Source organism: Anneissia japonica, unplaced genomic scaffold, assembly GCF_011630105.1.
Source record: "Anneissia japonica isolate Jap-2015-1 unplaced genomic scaffold, ASM1163010v1 scaffold997_len2565447_cov190, whole genome shotgun sequence".
Classification (NCBI taxonomy): domain Eukaryota; kingdom Metazoa; phylum Echinodermata; class Crinoidea; order Comatulida; family Comatulidae; genus Anneissia; species Anneissia japonica.
In genome coordinates, this window is record NW_022696369.1 from 2,028,430 (window position 1) to 2,053,242 (window position 24,813).

Genomic DNA, 24,813 nt, shown 5'->3' on the forward strand with positions numbered 1-24,813 from the left:
TTACATTTTTGTGGTCAAATAAATAAATGAAATGAAATGAAAGGAATTAAATATTATATAAGAGACAATATAACTTCAATATAACTATATACAATCCGTGATACAAATAGGCCTAAATGTATACTGGCCTTGAAAGACCAATCCTTAATATAATGCGATACGGATCAACGGGATACACCAATTGAATATCGACGGTAATTAATATTTCCTACCAGAAACATTTCCTTCTAACTTTCAAATTAGTTTCGTTTTAAGCGAACCTTAGCAATGATGCATTCCATCGGCTTGGTATTAAGCGGTCTCTTTGCGTTGACAACTTTATTTGTTTACGCTAACGGTAAGATTTATTCGTTAATTATCACAGTTAATTATGTGTACAAATAATCAGAATCAATTATCACCTTTAAATATAAATTGGAATGTTGAAAAACGAAATGTCCCTTGAATGTTGAAAACATAGGAACTTGAAATTTACTAGAAAGAAATGGGTGTAGACGATCAGGAAACTAATTAGCAGTTTTCTCAGCCGTTATAAAACTTTGCATTACATACTAACAGTGGCGTATCTAGAGGTCTTGAAATGGGGGTGCTGATGTGGGTGGGGGTGAAGGTGATGTGTGGGAGCTCGTGATCAGTTAAGGGGTGCTAACTCGCAAAATAAGGTGATTTTATGTGATTTTTAACTACTTGAGAGTGATTTTGGTGGGGCGACTCGGGGGGAGGGTCGAGTAAATTTTAGACGGGCGTGCTCACCCCCCCCCCCAACCCAGATACGCCACTGCATATTGTAGGATGTAAACACAGGACGATTGAATATCAGGCTTAATTATCCTTCAGGTTTCAATATTGTCTATCGCCATAATTAGGTGCATATTATATATAATACCGGTACATAGTTTGAAACATAACTTTTTAATATAGAAATTACCGTATAGGCCTATTATTTCCTACATTCATCATAAAAATGAAATACCACTATTTGAAAGGACATGTATTCAATATTTTCTCAGACTACAGAAACTTATAGAAAGGTTTTTTTTTTTTTTTTCCTTTGGATGTACATTTATTATAGCCACGCCAAACTGTCCCCCTTGTGAATGTACGAATCCACTTAGATTCTTTACTGATAGAAATGGATGCAGACGATGCTGGTGTTTCAGGATCCCACAGGGCCCTGGCCGTCCCAGAAAACCTGATGGTAAGTAGCACTGTTTATATTTTGCTAAAAGAGTTTTATATTCAAATTTGAAATCGAGGCTATCCTATACCGGTATCATAAATTTAGGTTCCATCACCAACTTAGGTTCTGAACCTAATATGCCTATTTTAAATCAATGTGTTTTCCCGGTATGACACACATTACTTGAACATGTAATAAACGGATAGACAAAATAAAAAAGAAAAGAAAACTCAGATTACTTGGCCTTGTACTTTATTTGGCAGAACAACTAATTGATACGGTAATCGATGGCTGTTGGGTTTGAATCCCGATGAGATAACACCCTTTTTCAATCCATCAAAACATAGCTTTATACCCTAATGCATGAAATACCTATTTTGTTCTTTTATTTGATTTATCTATGTATTAGCAAAGAACTTTGAATGAGCTGTTCTGCGTATATATATTTGCATTAAAATTAATGGAACATCCGTCCTCGCGCGAATGGGGTAGAATTTGAATATTTTACTAAGTGGAGAAACTACAGGAAACAAACGAACCAGAGCTGCCCCTTTATTATTACTATATAGCGCCGCCGCACAGTGGGCCAGAATCAATTCAAAGTGTGCCAAAAGTCGAAAATAGGTAATGTGACAACTTCAACTTTTAAAGGTTGTTTGATGTCGAGAACATCCTAAATTATATTAATCCACCAATAATTTCATATTTAATGAATTTTCATAGTGTGATATAACCATGTAAACATGAAAAAGTTGTATTTTACTCGTAAAATGATAAAATTGACAGTTTTGAAAAACTCCCTATGACTTTACTTAGATGAAAGCAGTCAACCTGATACTTCTTGCAGTATTTACCTATTGTTAACTAAATTAGATAGTAAAATAAAAAATGACATTATTGGTATATTTTTAGAATAAAGGACACTAAATATGATGTGTATAAGAGACAGCCCCATATACCTTGCTTGTCATTAATTAATTAAATTTTGAGAGAGGTAATGATGATATTATTGTAGATCTAGTTGTCCATGCTTTAATTAAATATTGTTTATAAACATAAAGTGGCGTTTTAATTAAGGTACCGGTATACGATAAAATCATTCCTGCAGCCATTGGGTGCCAAATGTAAAAACAAGTACACTCGATTTCCAGTGTCATATCTAGGAGTGAATTGGGGAGGGAGATCATTGGTGGATCTGGAGGCGTCAGGGTCCTGACCACAACCCCTTGGACAAAAATATTAAATAAATAAATATTTAAAAAAATAATTCTAGACTTACTTTTCCAGGACCCGTAAGCTGATTATTGAATTTTGTGTTACAATTGGACAATTAAATGTCGGGAATGCTCACTCAAAATTTTGATGGGGGATGACCCCGTTTCAAAAAAAAAAAAGAAAAGAAAAAAAAATAATGCGTAAGCAATTAATCATATTTATACCTCTACACACACAATAGGCCTCTTTACTGTATTAAAAATCAGAAAATTTACCTGACCGTTTTCAATAGGGTAAACCTTGATTTTGTTTTTATTAAAGGTCATTAAAAGATACTTTAGAAGTCTGAAAAGCTCACTTCCCGCAATCTAGGAATCAAAATGTTCAAGGGGCTAACATGATTCCGCGCCTCTCCCCCGGTTCCTCTTTGGGGTTCATCGATTCATTAAAAAACGTCAAGAGAGGGAAACCAAAATTTCAGAAGTTGAGAAAACCCGTTTTTCGACATATAGGAATCAACATTTTCCCACCACCGTCCTACTTGGGGTTCATCGGTTCATGGAAAACAAAATAGGCCTACGTATGCAACTACTCTTTTTTTTTTATACACACATAGGCCTGTTTACTGTAATAAGAATGACAAAGTTGACATGACTGTTTTCAAGGGAGGGAAAATCTTGAACTTTAAAAAAACTTAAATGTCATTAAAATACACCTCAAAAGTCGGGAAATCTCATTTCTCGCCATTTAGGAAACAACATTTTTCCGGGGAGGACCTCGACCCCCTTTCATTTTGAGGTCAATTATTCTAGGAATAAATTTTTTCCGGCACTTTCTCTTTTGTTATTTATTTTTTTTTAAACATTTTGACTCCATCCTAAATCTGAAGCCAAATTGCCTCTGGAGATGATAAGGGCATCCCAAGGTGAGTGATGGGATGGGGGTAAATGCCCGATGAAGTGGGACCGTTCATTTAATTTCTTTTTTTCATTTATTTATTTAGCATCCATTCAAATACAACAATTATTGCTCACGCAAATTATAGCGATATTAGGTAAATTCAGTCTGTTTGACCGTGATCTTTTGTGCTTATTTTCACTGGTGAGGGGTGTACACATCTAGATGTGTATAAGAGACAGTCTTAACACTCCACCTCCCACCCTTTTCTTTGAAGAAATGTATTTTAATAATGTCACATAAAGTGTAAAATGTTCTAATTTGAATTTGCCGGTCTAGAAACCCTCATTCGTGTCATACTGAGCTCTGGGAAGTTATTCTGTCTAGATCTTAAATTTTACGTCGTCCAATAAAAAAAAAAAACTTTAATGACGTCATACATATTTAAATATGCTTGCGTTGAAATCTACAGGTTAGAAAACCCTTATATGTTCTAATAACCAAGGTAATATGAATCTGCCTAGGTATTACAATGAATATTTTACTCAACCTATCAAAAAACAGTAATTTGATGACGTCATACATATTTAAAAATAGTTTAATTGAATTCAGCAGGTTTGAAAACCCCTTAAACAGTCTTAACATGAACATAATCAGTATTTTGTTATGAGTATTGACTTTTGGCACACTTTGAAACAATTCTGGCCCACTGTGCGCCGCGCGGACGGAGTAAAATTGCTCTCCGTGTACCGACAATGCCCTTGGAACGGATGTTGCACTATATTGGGACGCTGCTTTATCTTCTGCTATGTATCTTTGGTATTAGACCTATGCATTGAGAATAATGTGTCCTAATCGGAAAATCCAAGAAAGTACCCCCAGCCTGGTCCCATTAGTCTGTAGAGCAAGCGAACTGACCAGTGCGGCAATAGTATTCATAGGCTAGACCTAAAAAGCGGCTTTGGTTTTTTTTCTATTATTTTTGTACATGGACATTTACGATAGGTCTATGTCATAAAACAGGAGAAACGACTGGTATACCTTTAGCGATTCGATCTACCTCATGTACAGAATGCTTGACCCGCAATGTACCATATAAATTGGTAAAGTTGGTAGTCAGATGGATTCGATGACAACCTACAAATAGAAATTTTGTTCTTATAATATATTATTACTAATATATAGGCTATATACTAATCAATTTGATATACGTTTTAACTTATCTTCTATGAAGGCGATTGCCCATACTGTCCTTGTAAAATTGATCTTGCCGGACCAGTCGATGCTAACGGTTGTCCAGCCTGCTCATGCCTAGCGACTGAACCGCCTGCGCCACCGAGCCCACCGGGTCCCCCGAGTCCACCAAGTCCACCAGGTAGGTGCATATTATCGTAGATTTTAATTTAATTCACTCCAAACAACCCAATAATGATTTACCCGACGAAGGGTCCGATGTCCTCGACGAGAGCAAAGTAGACGTAAAAGTGGGTGTAAAATCTTTTAAAATTGGTCCCGATTTTAGAGTCAGCTAGTATGTAGAAAAAAAAATACAATATTTTTTATCCCCGACGAAATGTGGGTTTTCTCCAACGCCTGAAATCTGGGGTGTGGGGGGGGGGGGGGGCGGGGGGCAAGTCGGGGCAAGGTAAAATTTTAGGGGGGAAATATGCTGAGGTGGCCCGAGGTGAGCGTGGTCGGGCGTCGTTCAAAATGTCTCGAAACTGGTCCAGGGGGAGAACAGTTTAGGGGTTTCAGGGGCTTATTTAATCGATTTTATATGTAGATACACTAGCTACTAATATGTAGAAATTAGACAACATTTTCTTTTCTCCCCAATGGTTTTTCTTCTTTTTTTGTGGGGGGGGGGGAGAAAGAAAATTTTCTGGGGGAAAATTCTCCTATTGCCCTCCCCGTAGCGCCGCACTTCCCCATGTCCCCCTCCCCCTCCCGGGGGAGGGGGAAAAGTAACAAATTGCGTAGGCCACCGAGAGAGTTGCGAGATATGCGTATTCCTGGCCTCTCAGTTATAGGCCTACCGGTAGTTGTTAAAGTGTGATTAGCACTCAACTTTTACGGTGTCATTTTAGGTCCCTGGCAACATTGCCAACTTGCTCAAAACGTTAGTAGCCCTACTGTATTACTTAAGACATGTATAATAGACAGTGGCGGATCCAGGAAATAGAAGGGTCCGGGGAGCGACTTTCGCAGATGGAGGGTCTAGAAACGCCAGCCCACCACGGTTGGGACTGAGGTAAAACAATTTATGATTATGGCACCTCTGATGACCGGAAATGGCACAGTCAGATTAAATTTTAGTATAATTTTCTTTTTTTCTTCGTTTTTTTTTTTAATAATCTTTGAAAATGACTGCCCCCACCCCACCCACTAAACACCATTGAATCTGCCACTGAGTTAGATCTCCTTTGAAGACCTATAAAATGTTGGAAAGCTTTCCACATTTTAATTAACAAACATAATATTTCGAAATTAAAATAAGTTTGGTTTATATTTTTAATTTGGCCTATCCTTTTCTGCAATTCCATATAAGTATAAAATAAGTATAAGTGATTCCATATAAAGATATCGCGTATTTTGAACGAAATTCACTTACAATATTGAGGGCCCATATCAACTTAGAATGTTACATTATATTTCGATAGCTTTGGGACACGAGCAATGTTTAATAATATAATATTAATAATAACTAAATATTTTCCATTATATTACTGCAGAATTCACTAATGTGGCTGTCAATATTGCTATTGTACAAATTTGGTTGGAACAAAGTTATGAAAAATTCTTCTTTCAAAAAAAACCCCCCAAAAAACAAAGAAAAAAACAAAACAAACAAAAAAAAAATAAAACTAAAAAACACCTAAATACGTCGTAATAGGTATAATGATGATCGGCTCAATAGGCCTGCTGATGTATCTGTAGTCGTCATCGATTTGTGCTTTTTGATTGGGAAGCCTTCATATTAACACAATTTTTGTGATTCGTATTACCACCTTTTTTGATGAGGTGGCCCTATGTATTATGTTTTCCCTTTGACCATTAGGCAGAGTAAATCATAATAAAAAACAAAATCGTACTTTATATCGTCATTTAAACAGTAATCTGTCCGGACTGTGAATGTGCGAAGCCGATTGCGCCTCCATCAATCGATAAAAATGGATGTCTTCGTTGCAGTTGTCCTGAAGACGGAATAAAGCCTCCACTTCCACCACCAACAAGTGAGTTATATCATGGTATCTCAAGGCCGTTTCAACAAACGATAATTTTAGAGAAGTGAAACGTGTCTTTAAAATACCTTTCTAAAGAGAAGTAATGTTTATTTCTTACATTGTTTCAAATAGACATTAAAACGAGTAATACAGTCGACATGCTCACGTTAACAATGGATCCGCGCAAGGCGTGCACTGACCCCAGAGCCTCAAGCTGTTCTTGTTCTTGTTACCAAAATTTTAAAAGCGTGCAGGAGGTTTTGTCCACATAGGTGATTTCCAACAAACGTTCATCGCCCTTTTTTAAGTTTTGACCCAAGGGTTTCCCCTACACCTACAAAACAAAACAGGGGTTTCAGCAAGGACTGTACATTACTGCCATTACCACTAATAGGGCTCGTCGCATGGATGGTGCTGTTGGTTAAGGATGTGTTCTAAAGAACTTAAGGTTGTGAGTTTGAATCGCTTCTTGGTACAGTATTTTTTTTTTCCAAGTTGAAGAAATTCCAAACAAATAACATTTTTTGTACTAGGCCTAATAAACATTATAATTATTTGAAAATTTCTATCTTATTGGCCCTTCCAAAAAACCCAATATAATAACTTGCGCCTGTACCGTATTTAAGCGTGTAGGAACGCGAGGATCGGTGAGTGGTCGCTCTTGTTAAATAAAAGTAATGCTAAAGTAATGACTTCGGATTAATGAATGTGTCATTTGTAAGAAGTCAGAATCACCTTTGAACCCAGGACCCTCTAAATACAATTTAGAACGTTGAAATTGTAGTGTGATAGATACCAACGACTGTTATAATTTATACTGTAGTATTTTTATTAATCCTTATCTAACTTTAATAAGTTTCTATTTTTTAGCTCAACAGTAGCATGGAGGCACCAAAGGTTATAGGATATGAATTTACAAATACTATGATTCACTCTCATTAAAAGGAATAAATGCATTGACACTGACGTCATTTCCAACAAAGATAGAGTTGAAAACAAAGACACCGCAATCTATCACCATGACTATCGTGGTTTACCTAAAAAAAAAGCAAATAATATAATACTGTAATCGAAACACCTTCTTGAAGATGTTTGACATACAATGATACATTAACCACATGTTTATAAGGGCAGCTTTATAACCGCTGGGTTAGGCCTATCTTGTATATATAATGTTCGTTTCCCAGCACTGATATCATAACTGTTGCGACATTGCTGGTGAACAACGAACTCTCTCCGGTAAAATGAATGAGCGTTTCCCTTCTGTGTTGTTATTGATAGTTTTTTCAATTTGCTTGTTTTTCAAATCGTCTGTAGGAGGTAAAGTTTATTTATCTATTTATCATTTTTACATAACTATTTATCTACAGATTTATCTATTATACATCCATCCATCCTCATCATAATCATCCTCATCATCAATCATTAATCATCATCATCATCAATCATCATCCTCATCATCATCCTCATCATCAATCATTAATCATCATCATCAATCATCATCATCATCATCATCAACAACGCTGAAAGTGTGCGACAACTGCACTTCACTTCTCCAGTCGATCATTAGCCAAGAAAGTGCAAAGATGTATTATTCTTGACGTATATAAAAAGAGTACATCTACGAACTGGACTCCTCTAGTAACACATTTTTTGTGCTTACAGATTCCTTTTGCCCTTTCAACCAAATCGAAGTGGAGTGTGCCTTGGACTGCCAGCCTAATTGTAATGACTACGTTCGTAAAATAGACACAATGAGTCTGCCGTGTAATAAGATGTGCAGACGCTGTGTGTGCGAGGATGGTCTGTATTTTGAGAGTGACGGTCATTGTATTGCACCAGAGTTTTGTGGTTGTTACGAAGATCGCCTTGACCAATATTTCAAGGTATAGTCCTTTTACTACAACGGACCCTTTCCGCCTACGTCCCACAAAAAGCAGTAGGCCTACGTAAACACATCGTCACGAGCGTTTGAGGGACAAGTGCACATTACTGGCCCTGTTATAATTGGTCAGCAGTTGATTGACAATCTGCAAAAGTCCATTCTGTTAACGTCTACCACATCCAATATATATGTGTCTATGAACTTAATCTTAATATATTATGATGATAATATAGGCCTACCGAGTGTCTTTACCAATACCGGTAGTGTGGAATTAGCAAATACTGTATATATATGAATGATAATGTTATACCAAGAGTGCCTATTGACTGATGTCTTAATAATATATTAGTGTCTATGAATTTAGCTTAATATACCGGTATGATGATATATAAAAGTGTCTAAGAACATAATCTTAATGTATTGTGATATATAAATGTATTAAGAGTGTCTGCATACTCAGTCTTAACTATGTTATAATTTTATAAGTGGGAATATGGGGCAATGCAATTTGGATTAGGAAATACAGGTCTTTTCTCGTTTTTACAGTATTTGCACCCACATTAATTTGAAGGGCGACCAAACCTACAGGACAAACAAATTGTCCTGTAGAGTTCCACTTCGACTATTTTATTCATTTATGTTCTATGTCATTGATTATGATCATACATAATACACATAGCAGTATAAGTGAATGAATATAGGCCTAGGCCTATTACAATAAGAAATTTAATTATTGTAGTACATGAAAATGACAGAATTATAGATTCTACCGCTACAAAAATATAGGCCTACTAAAAAATAATCAAACAAGTTATCATCTGTCAATAAGTAACAGATAACAACAGTTTTAATTACTTTTTAGGTTTTATTAGGAAAATATTCAAATTTACTTGCAAAAACGTCTGTATGCGAACACTACAACACTAAAAGAATGGTTATTATTTAAACCATGATAAAATAAGTCGGAAGTCTAAACTTATTCCCCCGTGTTTATATATCCTTTTGGCAAGGTAAATTTTGTATACGTTCCATTATAAAACCCAGTCGTTACGAATTTAATGCTTTGCTCTTTGTCAGGTTGGTGACCGATTCCTGATAGATGATCAAATCTGCGAGTGTGACAGTCTCAATAATATCCTGTGTGAAGAGGATTCGGAAGGCTCTGGATCTGGCATTGAAGTGTAAACCAATAAAATTCGTCATGCACCTATAAAGAGGATATTTTGAACAACGGTCGAATAGGCCTATATTGCATTTACGACGGCTACTTTTGCGCATAGGCCTACATTAATTTTAATCAATTAGTTCAATCAAACAATCAATTAATTAGTTCAATCAATCAGTCAATCAATCAATCAATCAATCAATCAATCAGTTAGTCATTTGAACAGTCAGTCAGAATCAATAAATACCTCAATTTATTTGGAAAACGCTTTTGTAACCACCCCAAACATCACTTTGATGTCGCCTTTATTCTAACAGTAAATTTTGGTAGCTTTTTTTAGGTTGTTCAATTTAAAATGAATTTCTTGAACGTCAAAAGAATATACCTTTGCTAAACGCAGTCAGACGGCATAGAAAGACCAAAGGTGTGGTTTTCTACGAACGAAATTGAGAGGTTATGAATACATAATTATCAGATGCTAGAAAGCTGCTAGGTTAAAGGTTATCGAGTCAATTAACTAAAGCCACACATCCTTCATGGTTTGATATATCCGTATCAATTTTTACCGAATGTTTTTCTATGCAAATGTGCGCATGCGTTTATGTTTAGGTCAATAACCTATGCTTTTTAGACTAATATTTTTGACTCAGAATTTTTTAAAGTTACCTTTCTACAAATAAACGTTTGAGTTGCTAACCTTGGCTTTAGTGTTGGTTTTACTCACTCAATACAATGAATGCATAAGTGCTACCAAACTATTTTCTCTCACCAAGAAAGTTATTTTGCGGGTGGTGCTGTAAAAACACATTATTATTATTATTATTATCATTATTGCTAATTTTATAATTACTGTATCATTATTACTATTACTTATTTAATGTCCTATCATCATAATTATTAGTATTTATATACACAATATAAATTTAAATAAATGTGTATCTATATATAAATACATATACAGTATAATAGTATATAAATTGAAATGTAACAGAAGAATCTGACAAAGAAGACTGCCTCCATCGCGACTCACACCTGGGACCTTTTGCATACATGGCGAATGTAATAACCACTTAAACACGAAAGTGTTGTGGTGATCCAAGTGCCAATAGAATTTTGAGTTCCTTTCAGGCCCGTAGCCAGGTTCTTCCAAGGGTGGTTCTCTGGGCGCTAGATTGGCGAAAACCCCAAAAGCGAGAGGATGTTTTGTGTTCTATGGGTATAAATAATGCTATAAAAGCAGTTATGCTTTGCAAAAGGTCCGCAGCAAAACATTCCGTTCGAATCTGGGTGGGTCTGCAAGTGCATTAGTTAGGTCCGTTGGGGTTTTTTCGCTAGAAGAGAGGGTTTGCCCGAACCATAAATATAACCCTTCTACATGCCTACTTCTCATTCTTTTAATGTGTCAAAATTTTGATATATCACTAATATAGCTGTCTCTTATACACATCTGATGTGCTCTTATACACATCTCCAAATAAAACAAAAACAAAAACGAAAACGAAAAAAAAATCATATTACACATTTTGAAATATATTTTAATTATATTTAAACAAAAAAAATACAAAAATATATATATATATTTCTTCTCAGTCTTCATTCACAGGTTGACAGGTTGATTACATGAAATGCTGATATATAAGTAAGAGTTACTAATAGTTACAACTGAGCACACATATAATTTTAAATTAAGAGGTCTCATTTTTTCAAGGGGTGTTTTAGGGATAAGTTAATAAGTTAATCTTTACAATTAAATATTTTCCTAATAGACCACACACAATCAAAAGAATAAGATGTACTTACTAAAACTACGAACTTAATGTGATGTGATGTAATGTATACAGTACTTTATACTGTAAGTCTCAAAGCGGTGGACACTAGCTCGTAAAAGTAACTTCTTTCTCCCCTAAAGGTCACTTCATGTATGAGCTTCCTGGTAAACCGATACCAGGTGACTCTAGACAGACGATAAGTACATACTCATATTTTTTGTTGGAAATCAAAATCCTTCACTTCAAACTTATATTTGATTCATTTCAGGTATTGTTGTCTATATTATTATAGTCTTGCAGTTGGTTTAATTTGAGCTCTGACTTATTGTCAACAAAAAAAAACAGGAAAGCAAGATGGGAGTACTAATTAGTAGAAGTCTCACACTTGGTAGTTCAACATGGAGTGCAAGTTTACCTAATACTGTACTCTACCAACCAGCCTCTCCCCTTAAAAAAATCATGTCTTTGATGTTTTATATCTATTCTTGTTGCTGGTCAAGAAATTCTGCAAGCGTTGCATTTTCAATTGGAACAGAAAGAAATTCAATGCCATCTATGCCCTAAAGAAGACAAAACAACAACAAAATATTATATATTTTTAGTAAAATTTTGCAAACAGAAAAACAAACATAACAATTTAACCAAAAGGTGCACTATAAAAAATAAAATAAAACAAAAGTGACTATTTGGAGTCACTTATTTTTTATAACAGTTTAATATACTGTAATTGGAAATGCATTATAACATTTGACAAAAAACTGTTGTATGCCCATATATAGTCATGATGTAATGCCATCATGACCATATTAAGGCATGTCACATAAAATGTGATAGTCTAGACAGGGTCTTATATTAAAATGTTGAAATTCAATGCATTCAAAAATTTCCTTCCGGCCTTGCAATTTGGTCAAGCAAGCATTAAATCTAACCTTTATATAATAATTTTCCTATAGTTTACTATGCGCAGCTCTGCTAATTATTGCTTATCTATTTACAAGGCCACTGGTGTAAATAGAAATATTTTTGTCATTGTATTGATATGAAACAGGCTCTTAAACAGATAGAGTAAAATCTGTTTCTACTTCCTTTTTCTCTAGCTTTATTGTCTACCTCTTTCATAAAACAATACATTTCATTCATTAATTAAACATGCATTACAAAACATAAAAACATAAAATATTTCATTTAATTATTAATGTACTAAACACTGAACTGTTCAACTAACCTTTTTAGATTTTAATAGTTTGTGATCTCTAAACTCTGTAAGCTGTGCCCTTAGAGTTAGATCACTATTAACTAAGAATGCCTCTCGACATTTCTGATACAAATCTTGAAATGATAATCCTGCAAAAAGAATAGAAATTATAAGCAACATTGTAACAACCTGGTTCCGTTAAAGAGAGCAGGAAAATGCAAATTTGATAAATTGAAGTTTATAAATGATTTGATCTTTTCAAATGATCAATTCAAAGTTTTATTTAATTTTTAAATTCTATTCTTACCATTATATAATGAGTTGTCCTTGTTTTCAAGTTGATAGTTGACAATAATTTCAAAAATTCCCCTAAAAACCAGATTTAATAAAATATTTAACAATAAATAGATAAACAGTTTCTTAATTTTAGTTTGATGGTTCAAATGCTCACTCTTCAATCCTGGGTCCAAATCTCAAAAACATGTTAGAAATTTTTACAAAACCAAATGCAATTTTGCACTCCTCTAGCTTCAGAAACACACACTGTGACCACTGACTTCTACTATAATAGCTGGATTGCTCATCGGGCCAATCCTTGTACAAAAAAAAGTGAGATCACCGACGAAATGTTGGAGGGCCTAAGTGACATACTAGTTTAGACAAGTTTCTTTTGGCATTTGTTTATATCATTGTTACACGATTCTTGAAATACTTTTCAATAATAAATTTTAATTTAACGTACAAATTTTTTTTCAAATCATCTAACCACTCAACGCGACTGTTTATACAGTTAACAAAAGTGGGAGCGAAGTCGCATTGTTATAGTGACATTGATCACGTACAACCAATGCCGTAGCCAGGATTTTCAAACAGTGCGGGACAATATCAGGGTGGACCTATAAATTAAAAACCATTAACCATTAACCAATTTACACTTAAATTCAAATAATTTGAACCCATTTTCTTAAAAGTTAACCAATTTTACACAAAAATATGAAAAATTTGGATTAATTTTCTTAAAATTTTACCATTTCAGGCTAAATATAAGAAATCTGGAACCATTTTTCAAAAAGTGGACTCATTTTATGCATAAAATTGCATAATTTGGACCCATTTTAAAAATATGGACCCATTCTTTGTGGACCCATTAGAAAAAGTGTGTGGGACCGTCCCAACTGTGCCAATAGACTACGACATTGCTAACAATGCAAATAGCTTTTCTTGCACTGTTTTAAACTGCATAAACAGTCATGTCAAGTGGTTAGTGGTTTGAAAATTATCATTACGTTAAATTTAAATTTATCTATAAAAAGTATTGCAATAATCATTATTTTTAACAATAATTTAAACAAATGCCAAAATAAACTTGTCTAAACTTACACGTCACTTTGGCCCTCCAACATGGCGTCGGTGGCCTCATGCCACTGTGCAATCCAGGTATTATAGTACATATACTTAGAGCCTCAGGCAACACATACATGGAGATGTGAGACATTTATCCCTCTTGTCTGTTACACTTAAAAGCAGCCACATATGATGAACAATGTCCTAGGAAAGTGAAAGCACTCCTCGCAGAGTTTAGGTTTTCCTTTATTTCTTTATTTCTTTGTAGCTAATTTTTAATCATCAATTTAGCTACTTTTACAGTAAACTCTATGCCAAAAACATCTGATCAAGTCTCCCTGCATTACAAACACACTATATTATAATATTTTATATACAGTATATAGTGGGTAAAAAAAGGGAGTACAAATATCTATTTTTATAGTATAACACTATACTATCTTAGGTTCCTTACCTTGCATTTGGTGTTAGACTTCTAAGAACATTTGTAAGAGAGCTGAGTGCGAGGGCGCCAGAGTGCTGGACTAACAGCGAGTTCTCATAAGAGGTTTCCTCTGTGTATGGCTCAAAGTTTGTGACATCATACCACAGCCAATTGAACCGACTCGCTTTAGCCTGATCCCAAACTAAGAAAGAAAGAAGGATGTTAATTATGGAATATTTGACACACAAGGAAGTGCACTCAAGATCCCGGGGATATCCATCGGCATTTTTGTTGAAGAGATTAAAAACCTCATATATCTCAGCAGGTCCCTTAATGAGCTGAACATGTAAAAAACACCTCATAATACGCATCTAAAACATCAAAACCACCCACAGTACCTGAATAGGCCATACATAGCCTCAATCCCCAGGGTAGTAGGTCAGGCCTCTATATCATGGCACACTGCAGGTTTAAGTTGAAAAAGCAAAGCTGGAAATGATTAATAAAGATGAGAGATGAAGAAATGTTTTAGGCAACCAAATAAAAGAGCAGTTTTCAACTTACTGAGTGGTGCATTGATGTGATCAATTGATGCCACAAAGTGGACCTGCGGGATCTGTGCCAGCATACTGAGCATGCTCTGTACCTTGCTGCCACGCAACATCTGGCCATCTATGTTGTTAATTAGCAAGAAAACATCCTCTGGAAAATGAAACATTTGATTATTCTTAGTTATTTTCATACAAAATTAATATTAGATTCTCAAAATTTGAAACCATAAATCTTTGACTTTCAAACTGGCTGATGAAGGATTTGAATAAGTCTAGCAATCCTAAAGTGCCAAATCTTATGCATATCCATGATAGCTTTTTTTCGGTACATATATACACAAAAGAAACATCTTTGTCTCGCCTAGTCACCTCTCCTCATTACGATTACTTTATTGACTACACCCAACACATAGAGAGAAGTGTTGTACACTTACCACCACTGTGTTCGAGTGTCTCCTCAATAAAGTTAATTTGGTCCACTGGACTCTTGAAACTATTTGTCTTACTTAGAAGGTCTTCTGTAATGGAGTTCAAAATCTAAAGCAAAATAAAGATGAGTAACATTTAGAGATGCTCTCTGTGTTTAGCTGAAGAAAATGAACAATTATAATCTATACTTCAATAGCTTACTTTATCAAGTTATTAGCTTTAAATTTAAAATTAGAACAAGCAAATATTTTCAGTTTCCAATTTACAGATGCATAAATAACATTGTTTCTATATTTTGTGCATATACCTTTAAATTGTAATTATATCATCAACAACTTAATTGTTTTGTTCTGTGTCTAATTTAAAGTTCACAACTTGTTTGAATCTTTTAAATAAACAGTTTAGGTTTTCTTTTAATGAAAAATCTGTACTTTGCTAAAAAAAAAAAATACATATGGGGATTGTTTATTTTGAAGATAAAAATCACTTTCAGTTAATGAATGAATGACAAAAAATTTCCTCATTAATTTTACAGATAAAGAAAAGAAATTTGTAGAAAATTTAGTCTTTACAAATTACTTGATTCAAAGACAATGATGAGAAATTATGATGCAACAAACAACATCTGAGGGAGATAAATAAAACAAACTTCAAAACCCCAGGGGCGGATTTAGGAGGGGGGGCAGCCTTGCCCCGGCCCCTCCTTTTGGACATCTCTAGATCCGCCCCTGTAACCCCACCTCTCTTTACTACCAAATTTTAAAAGAATGTCTGTCGTACATTTTTTAGAGTGATACTTGGAAAAAATCCATTGATGACGAGATGGGATATGTCTTGTAACATCATGTTCCTGAATTGATCCATCAGGACACGCTTGGTGACTGTTTTAATAATTGGTTAATTGGTTTCTAGTACTAACCTCGTCTGCCAGCTCGTGTTTTTGACCTTGCTCGAGTTGCAGGAGTGTGCTGTACTTGCTTACTACTTTTTTTAGACGAGGCAGCTTTCCGTGTTAGTGGTGTGGTTTTATTTGTGATTGGTGTGCAAGTCTCAGCAGCTAGTTTAGCCATCTGACCTGCTCTCTTCGGTGTTTTGAACTCATACACAGAACCACTGACAACTCCCCTTTTACTGTCTTCTTCATATCCCTCTAACAGCACTGAATACATAGAGGAACACATTGATTACACACACAATAATCAGCAATTACTACTCTTTCTTTCTTGTATACGAATGCAATGCATATAGATGTATATGAATCATTCTTCCTCAAATTGTATTTTATGTTTACTTTTCAGCATTTTATCTATCGAAAAATTGTTAGATTATCACTTCCGTCTGCATCAATAATTTGGAAAATGATGTGGGAATAAAAAGCATAAAGAAAACAATGCAATTTTGCAACGGGAAATACATTTTCTTTAATAAAACAATTTACTTGTTTTACTTGATTATCCAGGATGACTGAAACTGTAATCCTGGGTATAGAAGCCAAGCATACAATGCTTATTGGCCCCTCGATGAACAATGTGTACTACTTTGTATACGACACAAATTTTACCAGGTGTCAGCCCTAAGCCACTCAATTGCAGATTTAAACATATTTAAGGATGTAGCATTAACATCCTCCTCAGAAAATGAATTGCAATTCTTAATAATTCACCTTGAGAATGTCCCTTTCCTCAGATTAGTTCTAGAGTAATAAAATGAAACCAGTTTTTATACAATATTTACAATATTCTTGGCAAATAAAAACAGTCCCTCTCTCATCACTCTCATCACCCTCATCACTTTTTTTTTTAAAAAGAGTGATAATTTAATATTTAAATGCAAAATCAATTAATCAATCAACTTTACCTGATGGTGTATTTTGATGTTTGAAACATTCTTCATCTGATTCACTGTCTGCAGAGCTTGATGATGATGATGATGATGAAGATAATGGCTTCTTGACTCGGTCTTTGTTGTTTTGTCGGGGCGTTGAGTTTTGCTGTCTACTATCCCCATTGATTTTATATGATACATTCTTCCTAGTACTTCGCTGGGGACGACCTGTTTGAACCTGTGATCGAAGCCTTACTGTTGTATTTTCTACAGGTAGAAAAGTACAAGATAACCAAAATTGTAGATACATACTTTGATACGTTATTAACAAAGCATTTGTGGCACATTTGATTGATAACTTACTTAAAATGTTCTGCTGATTATATGAATTGATATCATACTTCACATGAAACTGCTTCCTGAATGTTAAATACATTTCAGAATCAATAACAATATTTTACCCAGCAAATATATTTGGCTTAAAAGATTGACATAACTAGCAAGGGAGACAGGCCTAGGTTTAACTTATAAGCCATGGATGGTGGGATGAATGAGTACAGTGTAGGCTACTACTAGATAGTACTTGGCTAGGCCTTGTCTTAGGTATATACAAAATTTAAAAATATCAGGCCAAGACTTGCACTAAAATACTGGCTTAGTCTCTATACAGCATTGTAGTAGTAGGGCTACACTAGGCCGAGCTAGCCTACTACTAGAGTCATGCAAGCCTGGTAAGGCTAGGTTTGGCAAGGGCCCACCATAGCCAGACTAGGCTGGTAGCCTAGCTGGAATAGAATGTTGCTGCCTGGTGGGTACGCCTAGCCTAGGCCCTACCCTAGATTACCACCATTATATAGCCTATCTAGCTAGGCCTAGCCCTATTTAGAATGTTGCTGGCTGGTCGTTATGATATATAATACTCTTTATTGTAAAACTTACTGCTTGCTGCATCCACCATATCATTATTATGCTGTACTTCTTCGGAATCTAAAGGAAACGTTAAACGACTGAGAGAAACCGTAGCCCGAGGTGTTCTTAACCTCGTTTCAATGGGGGCTGCCATGTTTGTGTGGAGTAAATATCCAAACAAACATTGTATTATTAGCGCCGCATGTGGCGCTATATACCCTCATTTCTCGCTCTCTCAGCTCAGATAATGTGAATAAAGTTTACAAACTGTTTGCATGCAAACATGTCTAAAAAGGTAGATATTCGACAACTTATGCGGAGACAGAAGGTTCAAAGCAGCTTGTCGGCAACAAAGAAGATCGATTCACCATTAGCAAGATATCCTTTCGGTTCATCACACTGATAAAAACCTGCTAGCTTAGGCATGCCCTAGTTTAGGCTAGGCCGCTAGTTAGTAGTATTATCTGTAGCTGGCTAGCGGGAGGAGGGCATTGGGTACCGCCACCACATTTCTATGGATGATCTGCTAGCCTAGGTCTAGGATTTTATATGGCCAAGACAAAAAACACAATGCCAAGGCTTAGTCCTCATATAGGAAGGCCTAGGTAACATATTCTTCTTCGTTGCATTCTCTCGCCAGTGGAGGCAAATTTAATTTTTTTTTTTTTAAATAGGCCCTAGCCTAGACCTAACCTATTTATTTATTTTTATTATTATTATTAAAGCTCCACTGCGGGCATCCCTCCAATGATTCCAATCACTATGTTAAAATGGGAGTTGCGAGAAATGAGCCAGGTAAAACAGGGCAGTCTTCTCAAGTATTATTAAACTTCTGTAGTTTCTATGGAAATTTTGCATAAATACAGATGTAAAAAATAGACAAACATACTACGGAAGTTTATCTTGGACCTAAACCCATAATAAATAGGTCCAGAGTCCAGAACAAATGACTTTTTCAATCCATCAAGATTTTTGTTTGGTTACATTGATTACTGAAAAATTATTGCGAAAGTGGCCTGTAAATCTTCATCCTGTCTCGTTTTTCTTTGAAATTTCACAGCTGTTATTATTATCCTGTACCTGTAATTTAAGCAACCCAAAGTTTGCACTCAAGACAAGGTGCTACAGAAATTGTGTACTTACTATGGATATTTGAAGACTTAGTTACAGTATACTGTACTAACTTGAGAAGGCTGGGCTACTTTTAAGACTCTAGGAGATACTGACGGACGAGAGTGTGCAGACGCTCGTAGGTAACATTTTTAATTACAATCTACCCATCATGTGTTCATGGGCCTAAAAGGTCAAAATTAAAGCATAGGCTAGTGTAATTAGTAAGTAAGTAGTAGTGTAATTTGGTAAAAGATTAAAATCACAAACCTGTAGAACAAATAGATATCTCAATTCATTCGTACCACTATCCATTAGAATTCTTAATCAAAATATCAAAAGTTATTATAATCAATTAATTATAATTACAGTATATTGTTGTGTTGTTTTGCATTAATCCTGCACTTTGTTTTGCGATGTGATGTGCCAACTGATTTAGCGAAAGGACACAAGTGAAGAATCTTGAACTTAAATCATTAAATATTATTACATTATTAATATTATACTAACAATGAAACACTTTTTCTTGGCAGTGATTATACTGTACACCAGTCATAAAGCAATTAGAGTACTGCTGTATATCAGTTTGTTGAGGTAGTAGGCTATACCAGGCTTAAATTTTATCTCCCTAAACACACCTCTTGATTCCTTAAATTGGCTTTACGTATAACAGCCTGGGACAGTTATCATGTAAACTATGTAATATACCAATCAAGAGTGAAATCCTCTGGAAGAGTCACCTGCAGAGTAGGAAACACAAAGAGGTAAGCAGCCTGCGCAGCGTATACTAGAGGGCGTGCACAAACATTTAACGATAGAAACCTGTCTGTGCATTTAAAAAAATAAAGGCTGGTTTCCACCTAAGTTTTGCATAAATTTATACTTGAATGGTATACCACAAAAATGTTGCTTACATTTTTGTATTTTGAGCTATTTTCCATGTATATGTGTAAATGTATAAGATTGGCTGATATTTACAGCCATCTTGTTAAATGAAATAATGTAGAGGTATTTTACTCATGGGAAAACGTAATTATAATATGTATAAGCAATTCTTCTCTATTTTACCAAACACATCCTTCCCTTCTGATTATAGTGCACTTACTTTTTCACAGAGTGTTGAGTTATTAAAATCAGGGAAACCATTAACAACTCCATCAACAGCATCCAAACATGCAACAAAACAGAAAGACTCAGAAGAACCAGTTATAAAAAAGGTCAAAGGTTTGTCCATTTCTCTGCAATTTCCATGGAAACCAGGTTACCTATGATTAGAGGTTTAATTGTTTTTAGTCAACCAACCATTATTTATTGTCTGTGGTTAAATTGCTCATGTGCACTTTAAAGAACCCTGTACATCTTTCAAGATAAGTATGGGGGTCACCCCGGTGTACTGGTCCATACAGCCTCTGTTATCTTGTGATGGAATTGCCACATTGAAGAGTGATTTAGTTGACTGTTTGGCATATCCTTGGCCCTAGTGCCAAAGTCTGAATTAAAAACTCTTGCACTGCAAAATATTTGCTCCTACATTATATTTTAACAGACAGTATATCACCAACTCTTCATTTTTTTTTTTTTTTTCTGTCAGTTTCAGAAACAAGTACAACAGAAAAAGGGTAAGATGCTGGAGTGTTTTTCCACCTTGAGTTTTGTACCTGCCAGTTAATTCAACATTGGTAGGACCTTTATCTATGTTGGTTTCTCTCTATAAATGTGTACCTGGTTACTGTCCACTTCTACTTGCCTGGTAGAAAGGATTACAGTAATTGATAATATTGTCCGGTACTGCATTACCTGCACTGCTATGGATACTCCCCCAGAGAAATGTCCATTTGCGTGGTTGTTTATTTATTCAATGTTTACATTTGTGAAGGTACATACTACAAAAGACCCTCAGGATCTAACCAAGGTTACTAGTAATTAAACAATGATTTATGTAATAGCATTGTATAAGAACTATACCTATTAATGAATATATGTATATTTGTGTGTATGGGCTCATTCTGTAGTGTTTGGTTTCATTAACTTATTAATGTATATTTTTGTAGTCTACCTGCAGATTTCTTTGATACACAAATCAGTTCATCAGAAGTAAGACAGCCAGTCTCAACAGTCTCAACAACACAATCAACAAATCCTAGCTTACCAGCTGGTAAGGAGGGCTAAAGGTCCTTAAAACTAAAATTCATAACATTCAATGGTAACAAGATCCCAAAAACTAAGGAGATGCATAAAGCCAGGCACACACTACATCGATGACTGTTGGCCGTATGAATCCATCTCTGCTCTTTGTGCTTGACAATGAGATACAGTCTGCCATTAACAGTCTGATCAAAACATGATTAAAATGATCTGTTGTGTATGCCTCATCGAATTGGTTAAATAATTGACACTAATTTAAAAAGTGTCTGCTTCAAAATGTTGAATTTAAATTATTTGTTTTCCCTTGTAGATTTTTTTGATGTAGAAGTAAGTAGCCAAGCTGAGACAGTGGCAGAAAAAGATGTACAGCCAGATAGGTAATTAATGAAATTATCATTAATGAATATTACAGCATTCAATTACTAAAATAGAAATTGGTAGTACTCATAATTAGGTTAATGATGATAACAATGATTGTTATCAATATCTATTGTAGTAACCATTATAGATTATGATAACTATGTTAATGATGAAGAAGATGATGTTAACAATGGTTTTGATGATATTGATGTTGATAAGAAATCTGACATTACTTACCCACATTGGAACACTTTCAAGCACAATGGTATTTTTTGTATTTTAAGTTCATCTAAATCAATGGCAGAAGCACTGCCGGAGGGGTTCTTTGATGACCCGAACATGGATGCAAAAGTCCGCAAAGTAGAACCGAAGAAAAACATTGAAGATGAGTGGGTGGAGTTTCAAAAAGTTATGGAACAGGAACAAAAGGTGAGTACAGTATGTCATTTTCTGGGTATGTTTTTGTCAGACATTCCTTGTCAATTAGCAGCATACATTTGATATCATTCCTGTAATCTTGCCAGGTATCAGAAGCTATTCTGGAGGAAGATGTTGATGAAGCCCAAAAAGAGAGACAAATAGATGAGATCGATGAACAAATGTAAGAAACAATTGTACATTTTTCCACATTTACATTTGTTCAGATTTTAATCAAAACACCTGTATCACTTAAATCATCTACACTTAAAAAACTACAAATGCATTAAGTAAAAACATAAACAATACAAAAAGATTAAAGTTAAATGCATGTAAATAAGTGTGCATCAAATGATAGTAATATAAGAATATTGATCATATTTAAATTAATATGTGTATATTACAGATGATCAAAACAAAATACTGTATATATTGCCTTTGAACACTCAAATAAAAAAATTCAATTATGAATTATTCCACTGTCTTTACCTTATACATGATTTATATGTTCTGCGCCTGCTCAAAACAATTATAAGCTATTGTGTTTTTCCTTTTTTAAAGGACGAGATGGAAGAAAGCCGACATACTACGTGACAAACAAGAAGAATTGAGAGCCAAAGTGAGCCAACAAACTAGTTCAACAGTAGAAAATGAAGAAACGAATGATGATGACAACGACGATGAAGCAGATTTTGAAGAATTCTTAGACTGGCGGTCTAAAGAAGCATGGAAGTGAAGGAAAAAAACTAATATTTTATTGAGCGTGTTAAAAAATAAAATTCTGTGTCTCTAATTTTGAGTGAGACCTCATTCATGCAGCTATGACGGTTAGAAAAGTAAACATCCCGAGGTCTTAATTCAGTGATTGGCTGTGATGTCGTAAGCCCTGGGTAGTGCCCATGTAGACATTTTTTGTATTAAGTTACTCCAACGTTACTACAGACAATTTACTCCAGAGCAGCCTCAAGAAAAAATGCGCTACTTCCACGTACACAAGGAATGTATTAGGAGTATGTGCTCAGGCTAGCACCGTGTAGATGCAATTACTTCAGAGCTTGCAAGTAAATGCAACCTTTATTATGATGAACTAGATTTGAAGTAAAAAAAAACATACCCTAGGTAAGCTTCATGTGGACACTCGTTGGAAGTAACGCGCGCATACATTTTTACGTCTGTCATAACTTTACTTCAGACAGAAGGCCATCTGAACATTAATAATATTTTAGCAGTATCACCAGATTGAAATTTTAGGTGACACAACCTCAAATACAAGCCACAAGTGATTTTGAATGTTTGTCGACATAAGTATCACATACACTCAATGTAAAGATGGCAACATTCAAAATCTGTGTTGCATGTTTGTGTACCAAGAATAATATACTTGCTGTAGTAAATGAAGTAAATATGATTTATAAAAGATACTTATGTTTTTACGCAGACAGTGTCTGTCAGATTTCAAAGAAAGTGAATAATAATATCAAGACAATTTTTTAAATTTCAATGTCCTATTTATTGCATTAGTTATATAAACACATTACATAAATATTTCTTATAAACAAAAGTAAAAATTGAAATTATTAAAATGTTGTTCTATTACAGGGGTTTAGCTAGAAAAAAATATATGGAGCCCAAATATTTGGGTGCTAAGCAACAAATGTCCTCTAAAGATAAAAAGAAAAGGATACCTTGCCCCATATGAAAACCAAGAGGCCAAAGTTATCCTTATATCTATTTTATAGATCCCATTTGGCTTCTAAAAAAAATTATAAATTTATTTTGAAATTGTCTACAGCAACTACAGTAGTGAGTAAAAGCAGAAAGTACTATTAGTGTAATATGATTTAAACTTGTAGAGGATACAATTACAGGTAGCCGGGAGTTCTTCCAATAAATATTAATACAAAACCTGAGGATTTTTTTACCCAGAATCCAAGATTCTTAACAGGACACGGTCAAGGACATCCAAGACGCTAAAGTGGCCGTCATAAACCATTCTTGCTGCCCAAGCCCTTTTGCTATTATATTCCCTCAAATCATCTCGCCATCAAATATAAACCAATACATATATTTCATAACATGAATATGAGACTCAAGGGCCAGCAAATATTACTATTATTTTGATCGATTGCTGGCTTTTTTCAATTTTAACAAGTCTTATCCAGTCTATTGTTAGCCACCGAGAAATAAGGAGAAAATTTCTGAAAAGAGAGCTGAAAAAGCCAAAGAGTTTGGCAAGTGGGTAATGAGTAAAACAATGAGCTCAGGATGCTCATACCTAAATTTGTGAAGCTTGTAGTTAACTTGAAAGACTTGTAGTAAATTCATACTTTTTAGTTGAATCTTGCCAAGTAGACCATAAATTTCATGAGTTTTTTAATGGTGGCAGCTTGTACGATTGGATTGGATCTCAGCATGAATTGTTTCACCACAGATGTGGGAATCTGTACTGATCCATCAGCCCATTACATTCCTGGCCACTGACCACTACATCTTTTATACTGTATTACTACCTATATACTAAATCCTCACTAATATTAATATCTTCTAACATTCTTATATATATTTCAAATTGATTCAAAAATTGCATAAGTAAAAATCTACTATTACTGCTATTATAATATTCTATTATACTAAATAAGCCTTTTTACCCCAAGTTTTTTAATATTTAAAAATCTGTATCCCATTACCCTGTTTTGAGTCTTAGCAAAATCAGTTGTACAACATAGGAGATGTACAATGTAGGAGCGTGTGGCGCAGAGTGAAGGTGTTG

At 34.8% G+C, this 24,813-nt stretch overlaps 3 protein-coding genes across 3 annotated transcripts; 2 read left to right on the forward strand and 1 right to left on the reverse strand.

The window, feature by feature from the left end:
- Window positions 1–212: 212 nt before the first annotated feature.
- On the forward strand, window positions 213–10,262 carry LOC117102016 (IgGFc-binding protein-like). The gene is made up of 6 exons (XM_033242227.1): window positions 213–337; window positions 1,073–1,198; window positions 4,527–4,667; window positions 6,406–6,525; window positions 8,182–8,402; window positions 9,479–10,262. Exons 1-6 carry the CDS (start codon window positions 268–270, stop codon window positions 9,584–9,586), a joined length of 786 nt encoding a protein of 261 aa, XP_033098118.1. The 5' UTR covers window positions 213–267; the 3' UTR covers window positions 9,587–10,262.
- An 813-nt stretch (window positions 10,263–11,075) lies between these two features.
- Window positions 11,076–18,165, reverse strand: LOC117102057 (origin recognition complex subunit 2-like). Its single transcript, XM_033242271.1, has 10 exons — window positions 18,042–18,165; window positions 17,136–17,369; window positions 16,198–16,437; window positions 16,059–16,159; window positions 15,284–15,386; window positions 14,863–15,000; window positions 14,329–14,500; window positions 12,838–12,899; window positions 12,561–12,679; window positions 11,076–11,895 (listed from the first exon to the last, which is right to left on the reverse strand). Exons 1-10 carry the CDS (start codon window positions 18,163–18,165, stop codon window positions 11,815–11,817), a joined length of 1,374 nt encoding a protein of 457 aa, XP_033098162.1. The 3' UTR covers window positions 11,076–11,814.
- A 58-nt stretch (window positions 18,166–18,223) lies between these two features.
- On the forward strand, window positions 18,224–24,359 carry LOC117102017 (zinc finger protein 830-like). Its single transcript, XM_033242228.1, has 9 exons — window positions 18,224–18,389; window positions 19,786–19,885; window positions 20,237–20,345; window positions 20,713–20,740; window positions 21,173–21,276; window positions 21,577–21,643; window positions 21,911–22,055; window positions 22,151–22,227; window positions 22,605–24,359. The coding sequence occupies exons 1-9, from the start codon at window positions 18,295–18,297 to the stop codon at window positions 22,777–22,779; spliced, it is 900 nt and encodes a 299-aa protein (XP_033098119.1). The 5' UTR covers window positions 18,224–18,294; the 3' UTR covers window positions 22,780–24,359.
- Window positions 24,360–24,813: the final 454 nt, after the last annotated feature.

Excerpts from the sequence above, each read along its gene's own strand:
- LOC117102016 (XM_033242227.1), top strand. The coding sequence starts at position 268 with ATGATGCATTCCATCGGCTTGGTATTAAGCGGTCTCTTTGCGTTGACA. Across the intron at positions 338-1,072 it reads TTTATTTGTTTACGCTAACG|CCACGCCAAACTGTCCCCCT; the intron begins GTAAGATTTATT and ends CATTTATTATAG. Across the intron at positions 1,199-4,526 it reads CCGTCCCAGAAAACCTGATG|GCGATTGCCCATACTGTCCT; the intron begins GTAAGTAGCACT and ends TCTTCTATGAAG.
- LOC117102057 (XM_033242271.1), bottom strand. The coding sequence starts at position 18,165 with ATGGCAGCCCCCATTGAAACGAGGTTAAGAACACCTCGGGCTACGGTT. Across the intron at positions 12,900-14,328 it reads AGTCTAACACCAAATGCAAG|GGGAATTTTTGAAATTATTG; the intron begins GTAAGGAACCTA and ends TCTGGTTTTTAG. Across the intron at positions 12,680-12,837 it reads GGACAACTCATTATATAATG|GATTATCATTTCAAGATTTG; the intron begins GTAAGAATAGAA and ends TTCTTTTTGCAG.
- LOC117102017 (XM_033242228.1), top strand. The coding sequence starts at position 18,295 with ATGTCTAAAAAGGTAGATATTCGACAACTTATGCGGAGACAGAAGGTT. Across the intron at positions 20,741-21,172 it reads ACAAGTACAACAGAAAAAGG|TCTACCTGCAGATTTCTTTG; the intron begins GTAAGATGCTGG and ends ATATTTTTGTAG. Across the intron at positions 22,228-22,604 it reads GATGAGATCGATGAACAAAT|GACGAGATGGAAGAAAGCCG; the intron begins GTAAGAAACAAT and ends CCTTTTTTAAAG.